Here is a 12,032-nt window from a genome sequence, read left to right as displayed (position 1 = left end):
GAACCATTTCATATGTTTTGTTTTTTCAATGAATCTTGGGGCTTACTCTGATATTCTCTGTTAGCAGGAAAACCGAAAGCGTCATGGCTCTAGTCGAAGTGTAGTAGATATGGATTTAGATGATACAGACGATGGTGATGACAATGCCCCTTTGTTTTACCAACCTGGAAAAAGAGGATTTTATACTCCAAGGCCTGGCAAGAACACAGAAGCAAGGTTGAATTGTTTCAGAAACATTGGCAGGTAAAAGAACTCTAATCTTGTGTTTGACTTTTTTAAAAAGTTTCAACTTATGAGATTTTCTAAAATATATTTGTTTTAAAATGTATGTAGGCTGGGTGCGGTGGCTCACACCTGTAATCTCAGTGCTTTGGGAGACTGAGGCGGGAGGATCACCTGAGCCCAGGAGTTGGAGACCTGCCTGGGCAACATGGCGAAACCCCATCTCTACTAAAAATACAAAAAAAATTAGCTGGCATGGTGGTGCGCACCTGTGGTCTCAGCTACTTGGGAGGCTGGGGTAGAGCCCAGGGAGGTCAGAGCCACCATGACTGTGCCACTGCACTTTAGCCTGGGTGACAGAGTGAGACCCTGTCTCAAAAACAAAACACTCTCAGGCTGGTGTTCCTGGTTTGGTTTTTTTTTTTTAAAGTATATATGCTGTACTTTATACTGGATAGAAATGAGGCTGTAGAGAATTTCTGAAAATATTAATATGTATATTTATGTGTGCGGGGGCATATGTATTCTAGAATTATTTAAATCTTATTTCTCTGTCTTTATTTTTAGGATTCTTGGACTGTGTCTGTTACAGAATGAACTATGTCCTATCACATTGAATAGACATGTAATTAAAGTATTGCTTGGTAGAAAAGTAAGTGATTTTGATGAACCCAGTTGCATTCACAATTGCAAAAATTTTCTTTTATAAAAGTAATCAAAATGTTAGCATACTGTTCATAGCATTCATTTACTATTAAGTCTTAAAGCATTACCGCCATTGTAAATAACTATAAAACATTTCATTAAACAATTATGGTCAACAAAAATAATAAATTACTGAGACAGGAAAAGACTGTGGGGAGATGGCGTAGCAGAGTGCATAACACAGGTGGCATTGGAGGTCTGACAGACCTACATCCTGTTGCAAACAAATATGTGCTGACATTTCTGCCATGTCTCCCAATTTATAAATTGGTAAGAAACACAACATTGTAAATACCTGGCAAATAGTAAATGCTCAGTAAATTGTATCCACTATTACTTGGTACAACTCAGTAAGTTGTACCAAGTGTAGAGAAGGTAGTAGCATTGAAAAGAGCCTTCCAGGCCAAGCACAGTGGCTCATGCCTGACATCTGTAATCCCAACACTTTGGGAGGCCAAGGCAGAAGGATCTCTTGAGCTCAGGAGTTTGAGACCAGCCTGGGCAACATACGAGACCCTGACTCTACCAAAATTTTAAAAAGCTAGCTGAGTGTGGTGCCATGCACCTGTGGTCCCAGCTACACTTGGGAGACTGAGGTGGGAGGATCCGCTTGAGCCCAGGAGTTTGAGGTGTCCGTGGGGCATGATTGTACCACTGCACTCCAGCCTGGGTGACAGAGCGAGACCCTATCTCAAAAAGGGGGGGGGAAAGCATTTCAACTTCAAAAATACATATAAGAAGCACATGGGAGTAGCCAAAGAATGTAAGCAGTACAATACAGCATGCTCAATACTGATCTCTGGGTGATGGAATTAACTTACCTTCTTTATGTGTTTTTATAGTTTGATAGCCTGCACTTCCCTTTGTGATAGCAGGGGGGAAAGAAAAACCGTTTGCTCTAAAATTAATGTACAATGCTAGTTTTTCAGCTTTTGATTTAAAACAAAACCGCCTATATTCTTAAAAATATTTAGAGAAATTATGTGAAACAAAATAAATGGAATAGACAAAGTTGTTGGTTTTTTATTTTTTTGAAAACACTGTCACCCAGGCTGGAATGCAGTGGAGCGATCTTGGCTCACTGCAACCTATGCCTCCCAGGTTCAAGCGATTCTCATACCTTAATCTCCTGAGTAGCTGGGATTAAGTTCTTACTGTCCTCGATAGGTCCTTGGAAACTTCAACTTTAATTGAAATGATGTATGATGAAAGCAGTTTTTTCTTATCAACATTCTAATGAAATGTTATTTGAGAACTTGCTGTTTGTCATTTCAAAGTTGCAGCTAAGAACCTATCAACAGCTTCTTTTTTTGAGATGGAATCCCACTCCGTTGCCCATGTTGGAGTGTATTGGTATGATCTTGGCTCACTGTAAACCTCCATCTCCTAGGTTCAAGCAGTTCTCCTGTCAGCCTCCCAAGTAGCTGGGACTACGGGCACATACAACCACACCTAGCTAATGTTTGTATTTTTAGTAGAGATGGAGTTTTACCGTGTTGACCAGGGTGTTCTTGAACTCCTGACTTCAAATGATTCCTCCACCTTGGCCTCCCAAAATGCTGGGATTACAGGTGTGAGTCATCATGTCACTGAGGCTTTGAGGATTTATTTATAGTCTTTTTCCAGAGGTACATGTCACACATTTGATAAATAAGCATTGTGTTAAAGCTTAGTCTCCTAATAATTCTCTTTAATCAGACCTACTGATGAGTAATTTCTGTTAGTACAAGAATATGATTTTTTCTTTTTAACTCTGACCCTATTAAATTCTTAACGTGTTGGCTAAAATGTTCTTCTTTAAAGAACTAGACTCAAAGCTTGACAACACACAATTTTTGATATATTGAGTCTTCAGCAGGAGTTAGTAAACAGCTCATGAATCAGATAGACTCAGGTTTAACCCAGTAAAGTGACCTTGGGGGCAAGTTACTAAATTTCCTTGAGCATCAGATTTATCATCTGGATTTAATTATATTTTACGTTACTATCAAGAATAAGGTATATATTGTTGAGAGCCACGTGTGTGCAAAGTTTTGCAGTTGTAGAACTTAAAACTATTATGCTTTTGCTTTGTTTTTTCAAAATATAACACTTATACTTTGAAAAGCAAATATTGTCAGAGCCCAAAATTTATTAAACTTACCTCTTTAAACAGTAATATACTCGGGGGAAATTTATCAGCATATCTTCAAATTAGATAAAATTCTATATCATATTATTTTAATTTACTAATTAATTGAACGAAGATGTTGTTCCTTTCATAACTGAGTTTCATATGATTATTTTTTTAGGTCAATTGGCATGATTTTGCTTTTTTTGACCCTGTAATGTATGAGAGTTTGCGGCAACTAATCCTTGCTTCTCAGAGTTCAGATGCTGATGCTGTTTTCTCAGCAATGGATTTGGCATTTGCAATTGACCTATGTAAAGAAGAAGGTGGAGGACAGGTAAAGCAATATATACTTTTCTGAATCTGGCAAGAGAATTTGGTTAAACTGCTGTGCTTGTCTTATGTATAGACAGTTTAGTTAGGGACTGAAAGAGATGAATGTCTGTATACATAGAAGAAATAGATACTGTAGGAGATAAAGATGGATCAAGAGTGAGACAGACTGAGGTAGAAGGCTTGTACTTTCTTTTGGCCTAAAATGTTTCTCTTAGATGATGGTCAAATAAAGAATTGTCTTTATATTTTAAAATTTTAGAAACTAGTTTTATACACTGTTATTTTACTGCTTTGACAAAATTGCCTTTAAATAGCACTGGTAAATTTTTCACAGGTTGAACTCATTCCTAATGGTGTAAATATACCAGTCACTCCCCAGAATGTGTATGAGTATGTGCGGAAATACGCAGAACACAGAATGTTGGTAGTTGCAGAACAGCCCTTACATGTAAGTGTTTTCCTTAAAGTGTGTTGCATGATCTGATGAAGCTATTTGTGTATTAATGTGTGGTAAACTAGCAAAGTGTATTCAGCTTGTTTATAAAAGGCCAAGTTTTTTAAACCAAAATGAATTTATTTACCATGTAAATTAAACCTCAGTTTAAGAATCCAAACCAGGTACTTTTTGATACTACTACTTGGAAAAACCATGTCATCGTGAGAAAGTAGTTTTGGCAAACAAAAGTGTGGAAAAGGGGCTTGTGGTACCAAAATGACTGTTTTAGGGACCTACTGTTTTAGTGGTAGTCAGTGAGACAGACTGAGAGGTGCAAAGGCTTTGCGTTTTTGTACTAAAATGTTTCCATCTCTTAGATTCTGGTCAGATAGTCCTTTGTCCTTCTGTGTTAGTGGTAGGACCCTAAAACAATCATTTTGTTACCACAAATACCTTTGGGTTTTTTTTTTTTTCCTCTTTTTTTTTTTTTTTTTTTAACCAAAGCCACTATAGGTAACCTGCTAAAAGAACTCACAGGACTCAGAAGCAGTTGTACTTCATAGTTATTGTTTATTGTAGCAAAAGGACCCACAGCAAGATCGGCAGGGAAAAAAACATTAGGCAGTGGAGGAATCCAGGTGCAGGCTTTCAAAGTTTTCTCTCAAGGAGAGGCGTGAGCTATTTCAGAGAATGCACTTCTTCCACCAGTGAGATGTATCGTCATGTATATATTATTTGTGCTTAGGGAAGCCCACTTTGGAGTCAGAGCTCTGTTTTCATTGGAGGCGAGTTCCATGGGCATTTTCTGACTGCACAACCAGCCACAATTACTGAAATTCCAGAATCCCTGAAGAAAGCACATATTCATCTTGAACTGTATTGTTTGCACAAATAGTCTAGGTAGTCTGATAGAGCATGGTTCGTAGCTCCAGCCAGCCTTGTCAGTTAGTAATATTGGAATATTCCAAAAAGCAAGTTCTCAGACACTAGCCAATGCTAACCCCAACCCTAAAGTCAGGCCCTTCTAAAGAGTAACATCAATCCTACTATGTTAATTTGTTCCCCATCCAGAGTAAAATGTTTTTTTGTTTTTCTTGAGATGGAGTCTCGCTCTGTCACCAGGCTGGAGTGCAGGGTGCGATCTTGGCTCACTGCAATCTCCACCTCCTGGGTTCAGTTCTCCTGCCACAGCCTCCTAAGTAGCTGGGGCTACAGGCGCATGCCTCCACACCCAGCCAATTTCTATATTTTTAGTAGAGACAGGGTTTCACCATGTTGGTCAGGATAGTCTCTTAACCTCGTGATCTGCCCACTTGGGGCTCCCAAAGTGCTGGGATTACAGGTGTGAGCCACCGTGCCCAGCTGGTAAAATGTTTATGTAGATTTATGACTGGTGGTGGTGAGTGTTTCTGATTCCTGTGCTACAATAATTTTGCAGTCTTTGGAGTCGTACTGTCAAAGTTCAGATCATGGCTCTACCACCCTCTAGCACATGATGTTACCAAATTAAGTTTTTTGTGCCGTGGTTCTCTCCTTTGAAAAATCAGGATAAGATTAAATTGAATTAGGTAAGGTACTCAGAACAATTCCTGGCACATGGTAATTTCTTAGTAAGCCTCTAGCTTTTGGGTTTGTATCTGGGAGATTTATTGTTGTCACTGTGTCTTTCCTAAGATGCTGACAGGATAGCACTTTTGACAGATTGAAGCTATTCTTAATGACTAGCCTGTTCATTATTAATGTAATTTTAAAAATTATTTGTTAACCACTGGTACATAATACTACTTCACTTTTGAACCTATAGCTTATTCACTCTGCCTTTCCTCCCCACTTCCTGTCTCTCTTTTGAATCTCAAATAAAAAATACAGGACTGAATTTTGTTTGTTCTCTGGTTTAAAATGGGAACTAACATTCTTAGAGAAGGCTGCTAAAATTAGTTATTGTGCTTTAATATGAATGTTACATGGAAAATGAAGTATTGTTTCTGAAATTCTCTAGGCAATGAGGAAAGGTCTACTAGATGTGCTTCCAAAAAATTCATTAGAAGATTTAACGGCAGAAGATTTTAGGCTTTTGGTAAATGGCTGCGGTGAAGTCAATGTGCAAATGCTGATCAGTTTTACCTCCTTCAATGATGAATCAGGTAGGACATTTTAAAAAATGTTTAAAGAATGAACTATACAGATAGGTCAGTCAGCATTTTCTGAGTTTCTGCTTCTTAGACCTATTTATAGGGCTTGGGAATTTGCTGTATTATTTAAGCATTAAAATTTTTTTTACATTGTTTTAAAAGATATGTTTGAACTAAATAGTATTTTGATGGCTTAGTATTAGGTTATTAACTCTTTTTACTGCTTAATTTTTCTAGGTTTCAAAAAATAGGAATACAAAAAAATTTTTCGTGGTGAGCAACTGTGTAAAAAAGGATTTGTATATACTGATTAAGCAAAAGGAATCCCTGGCCGGGCGCGGTGGCTCACACCTGTAATCCCAGCACTTTGGGAGGCCGAGGCGGGCGGATCACGGGGTCAGGAGATTGAGACCATCCTGGCCAACATGGTGAAACCCCATCTCTACTAAAAATATAAAAATTAGCTGGGCATGGTGGTGCGTGCCTGTAGTTCCAGCTACTCAGGAGGCTGAGGCAGGAGAATCACTTGAACCCAGCAGGCAGAGGTTGCAGTGAGCCAAGATCACGTCACTGCACTCCAGCCTGGCAACAGAGTGAGACTCTGTCTCACAAAAGAAAAAGGAATACATATGACAACTCCCGGCTTTTCTGATTCATGTTGCTTAAACTCCCTAATGAAAGAATTTGTATGATGATTGCTTTATAGAGCTGGACCCAAATCATACTTCTAAAAACAGAGTAGCACACAAACGTGGAGAATCTAGGAGGAATAAGGAGTGGTAATGATAATTCTCTTGGAAGAAAAACTTTTATCTCCAGTGTTTGGCTGCAGTTCTTTCTTTTAAAAGTCCTATGGTCTAGGAATAGGCTTTTTAACTGTGACTATACATTAGAAGCTCCAAGAAGTTCTCTGAAAGCATTATACCTATAGTCCAAGATTATTATGTACACAAAGGTACTGTTTTTTTTCCTTTATTTTTCCTATTTTGCAAGCAGCTTTAGTTAAACTATATATTGTAATCATTTTTGTGCTACTTTATAATACAGTTTTTAATACTAGTAAGAATTTGTCTCATGTACAAACCAAAAATTTAGGAAGGAAAACAAAGTATCCAAAGAAACTGCCTGAGGTCTTGCCACTCCAAGTGTGATCCTCAGATCAGCAGCATGGGCATCTGAAAGCATTTTGGATTTGCAGAATCTCTGGTCTCCCCTCTCTGCATTCCCCACCCAGTGAATGAATGAGAATCTTCATTTCTTGAGGTCCTAAGAATAGTGACATATAGATAAAAGTCATGTGAATATCAATTTTGAGGCTGGTGGTTTGCCGTTTTGGTCATATTGAGTCAGGATTGACTAATGAACTATAGAGGTTTTACATTATGCAAATACTGTTAATTCCCTGTATTAGGAATTAGACCCCCCAGTTTTAATGTTTTAATCTTGTATCCTATAAGATTAATAATATTTTATAGATAATAACAACTGATAGAGTATATTTTATTTACATTTTTCATTCTTAGGAGAAAATGCTGAGAAACTTCTGCAGTTCAAGCGTTGGTTCTGGTCAATAGTAGAGAAGATGAGCATGACAGAACGACAAGATCTTGTAAGTTCACGAGATTTGTAGAAGGAAATATAAAACTTAAAAATACCGTGTATGATGGCCTTTTCTTATGGTTGGTCATTTTAATTTTGGGTAGAGCAATTTAAGAAGGTCACAAATAAGGAAGTTCTTGTTTTTCTACTCCATAACAATATCTGAAGTATTACTAAAGCTCTAAGCAGAGTGAAGTACGTTTAGCTGTTAATATGCTGTCTAGTCCCAGAAGATACCAGTTTATTGTTGCAACATGGCCTTTTATCTTTTTTATTGTACTGCTTACATATGTTTCTCCCTGTATACATCCTTAATCCTTTTGACTAAACTTGATTGTTTTCTGCTTACTAAGAGGAGAGTAGCTTGTGATATGTGGGTATTAAGTCTTTCAAAATGTTATTAGTAAAGAGTCCCAGCTAACTTAGAATTATAGATAACAGTACCTTTGATCTTAGTGGAAAGTCTACTGAGTCAGTGGAACTTATGTCCACCCTCAAGTAAAACCATAACCAAATCATCCTGCCCATTAATCTTGAAAGGCATTATGCTGCAGACTTTCTTGTAGAAATTTGAAGGACATTCCTTATCAAGAAAACCGTGGAGGATCCTTTCTATACTCTTACTCTTCCTGGTTCCTGGAACATTTTCCCTGTCTAACCAGCCTTAGTTCTAAACTGGACTACTCATGGAAAAAAATGATCAGATTTCTAGATATATCCTTCATTTTATCTGAATAAAGGGAAATGGTTACTTGTGCAGGAAAGAACAAAACTTGGAGATTCCCAGTTACCTTCATTTAGGGAGGAGCTTATTTTGGGAGTGGAGGGGCACTCATGCTTTTAGCACTCCTGAATCTTTACCTGGCTGTGAGAGCCTTCTAATATTTCTCTGCTATGACAAGATAGGTTTGTTCAGCAGTTCTAGCTGCCACCTAGTTCATTTCTCAGCTTTTAGCCACCCTGGTAATTTTGACTTAGGTTGTTCCCCAGGTGTGTTTGATATAATTGGTCAGTATTTGACGTGCCCAGTCTTGTGGCTATTGAAGTTCCCACTAGTACCAATACCATACCTGTCCCTGTTGGTTTCAGGATCATCTTAATAGCTTAAGTTTTACCACCTTTAGTCTTTAGATTCAGGGCACCGTGTTTCCTTAAGACAAGGCCCATATCAAGTCTGTAAGAACCACCAAAAACAGAAACAGAAATGATTGGCTATCCGGTATAACTTCTAAGTTATCTGTTTTATTCTATTCCCTAGTTTTAATTTTCTGCTGTTTTAAACCCATATTTCCTCAGTCCAGTTAGCCAACTTAAATCTCATGGCAGTTTCTGCCTTCTACTGAAAGAAAAATTTGCTAGTGACTCAATCTTAGAAAAAAAAAAATCTCCTTCTATAAAGGCTTCAAAATTTCCTGCCAACACCTTTAATTTGTGAGTCTTAAACTCTTTTTGAAAATCTACGTTTAGGGTATAAGCAGTATATCATGGTATCTTGCTCCCCCTTACCCTTCTCTTTTGCGAAATCATTCTTCACATATTGTTGGTTTTATCCTGTTCCATGTAGAGGACTTAAGTGTGGGGTTTCTGAAACAGCTCTCCCATGAATTAATTAGTCCTGCAAAGTTTATTTCCCTCCTGGAGTATTACAATTCACTAGTAAGAGTGTTTATCTTCTTCCATCTTCTTGGAGATCCAGCAGAGGTCATCTTCCCTGGTTAACCACATTCATCCTTGGAAAAACACTTTACATTAAGCTTGTTTCTTATCTGTGAAATGAGTGGTTTGCTATCTGTGAAATGAGTGGTTTGCATCAGCTTCATCTCTAGAGTACCTCTTTTGGATTTCTTTTCAGATTTTATAGATCCTGATACTTTTCTTTTTCTCTCCCTTTATATAGAATTCTAGATGAGCTTTCCCATACAAGGTTTCCTAGTTATTCTAGGAAATTGGATATACTTCACTGTTAAGTTGTGCATTATAAAGGGATTAAAAAAAAAAAAAAAAAAACAAGATACAGACACTGAGGAATGATTCGTATGTGTGAATGGATGGATTGATGAGGGATGTTACATCTTGAGCGAAATATTTCAGGGAGACATATCCTTGGTTATATTTAAGTTAAAAAGTATAAGTTATTAATAACATTTACTGAGCATCATTTAAACTGTATTGCACCAAGTTTTATTATAGATAAAACTTAGTGTTTATATGGCATATTGCATCAATTCTGATGCATAGATGTTCCCCAATAATAACTATTATAAAATGATTCTGTATCACAACGTAGCAGTAAATACTTGTTTGCTTTATTATTTGCTCCTTAGAGTAAAATAACTTTTTAAGATAACCTGTGTGAATTTTTTTTGTTGTTGGGCAGCCTTGTGCCTTTTTTCCACTAATAGACACTTTATGGAATTCAGCTTCCAGAAAGGCTCTTAGAAACCATTTAGTCCCATAGCCTCATGTTACAGGTGAAAATCCTGAGGCTCTGAGATAGTAGAGGGGGGGAAAAATGACTTTCTAACTCTAGACTTACTCCCTTTGGGGGGAAAGTAAAAAAAAAAAAAAAAAAAAAAAACTGTGTTGAGGTATGAATGATCCCTTTCCATTTATAACTCAGTTTAAAATAATATCTCCTCCAGGTGGCTCACACCTGTAATCCAAGCACTTTGGAGGCCAAGGCAGGCGAATCACCTGAGGTCAGGAGTTCAAGACCAGCCTGACCAACATGGTGAAACCCTGTATTTTAAAAAACAAAACAAAACTCCTTTTAGGTTTTAACATAATAATAGGGCTCTGTATATATTGTCAGTTAAAAGTTAAATATTAACCTGTTAAATTCCTGTTTAGGTTTACTTTTGGACATCAAGCCCATCATTGCCAGCCAGTGAAGAAGGATTTCAGCCTATGCCCTCAATCACAATAAGACCACCAGATGACCAACATCTTCCTACTGCAAATACTTGCATTTCTCGACTTTATGTCCCACTTTATTCCTCTAAACAGATTCTCAAACAGAAATTGTTACTCGCCATTAAGACCAAGAATTTTGGTTTTGTGTAGAGTATAAAAAGTGTATTGCTGTGTAATATTATTACTAGCTAATTTTGTAGATTTTTTCCATTTGTCTATAAAAGTTTATGGAAGTTAATGCTGTCATACCCCCTACCCCCCGGGTGGTACCTTAAAGAGATAAAATGCAAACATTCCTTGCTGAGTTTATAGCTTAAAGGCCTGAGGAACACTAGCAACATTTGGCTATATTGGTTTGCTAGTCAACAACTTCTGGGTCTAACCCCAGCCAAAGATGACAGCAGAACAACATAATTTACACTGTGATTTATCTTTTTGCTGAGGGGAAAAAAAATGTAAATGTTCTGAAAATTCACTGCTGCCTTTGTGGAAAGTGTTTCAGCAAAGGTTCTTGTATAGAGGGAATAGGGAATTTCAAAATAAAAAATTAAGTATGTTCTGTGTTTTCATTTTAACTTTTTTTATGGTGTTTAATTTGTGGTTGGCTGCAATTGTGTATCATGTATATGGAACTTGTAAAAAAGTTCTCTACATTCAGATCTTAAGAGATGAAATCACTTTACCTATAAAAACCACTTTTATTGCGGTTTGACTGCATTGAGCTCTAGGATATTAAATGATATCACTAATATTTTGCATGTAATTTGCTCATTTGAGTGAGGGCACTTTTTTTGTACATACGATGGGGCCAATGCACAATACTTTAATCACAATCAACCTTTTCTTTGTATCCCTTTTTCAATGAGCAGTCAGTCAAGGGGTTACTGCACTTCAGTTCTAACTAGACATTTGTACTAAGGTATTTCAGTTATGTAAACTCAGCCTGGGCACTTTCTGATAACTGTAAAATGTTTTATAAGATCATGATTATTGAAGATACATTTTGGAAAATTTTAAATGTTCGTGAGCAGCTTAACTACTTTTGTATCTAGCCTTTTTTAAGTATCTTGTTACATTTACTTTTTTAAATAAATAAATTACAGAAGAAATGTCAAGTAATATTGAAGAAACAATAGTTTTTATTTATGTAGTTGTACATTTTTAAACTAAGGGCAATACACTGACATGGTTATATGCATAAAAATTTTTGATTTAAAGAACTGGAAGTTTATATACATCTGGACTATAAGAAAAAGAAGAAAATCAGTCCACATTTTACAGTTAGCAGAGAATCCTGAATGGCACTGGCCTGGCCACCTTTTCTTTTTACAAATGGGGGAAGTGAAGTGTGACCCTTACTTGGCATAGGAAGTTAACTTACTTACACTTAATAACAGACAGGTTCTTTTTTTGATGACCCATTAATTATGTAGTCTAGGATTAATATCCCAAAATTATTGTGGTTTAAGTAGCTTTATTCAGTGGCATAATAACACTGTTTACTAAGTCTTCAATGAAGTGACTTAAAACAGTCACTTTACATGTTAAAAATGAGGACAGCAATTCTCTGGAATCTCTC

General features: G+C 36.9%; 1 protein-coding gene across 7 annotated transcripts in view; it reads left to right on the top strand.

The window, feature by feature from the left end:
• UBR5 (ubiquitin protein ligase E3 component n-recognin 5) overlaps positions 1–11,572 on the top strand; it is a 151,369-nt gene extending 139,797 nt beyond the window's left edge. The window contains exons 53-59 of one of the 7 annotated variants that reach the window (XM_032251304.1): positions 68–243; positions 790–874; positions 3,219–3,374; positions 3,708–3,821; positions 5,809–5,953; positions 7,465–7,550; positions 10,391–11,572. In XM_032251304.1, the coding sequence (XP_032107195.1) occupies positions 68–243; positions 790–874; positions 3,219–3,374; positions 3,708–3,821; positions 5,809–5,953; positions 7,465–7,550; positions 10,391–10,603 (975 nt within the window). In that variant the 3' untranslated portion in view covers positions 10,604–11,572. Of the gene's footprint in view, positions 1–64; positions 244–789; positions 875–3,218; positions 3,375–3,707; positions 3,822–5,808; positions 5,954–7,464; positions 7,551–10,390 lie in introns of all 7 variants that reach the window. The other 6 variants (XM_032251303.1, XM_032251307.1, XM_032251305.1 and 3 more) reach the window with 6 other exon arrangements.
• The last annotated feature ends 460 nt before the right edge of the window (positions 11,573–12,032 follow it).

Source organism: Sapajus apella, unplaced genomic scaffold, assembly GCF_009761245.1.
Source record: "Sapajus apella isolate SASKATOON/1434 unplaced genomic scaffold, GSC_monkey_1.0 scaffold3, whole genome shotgun sequence".
Lineage (NCBI taxonomy): Eukaryota > Metazoa > Chordata > Mammalia > Primates > Cebidae > Sapajus > Sapajus apella.
This window is presented reverse-complemented; position numbering and strand designations above follow the sequence as displayed.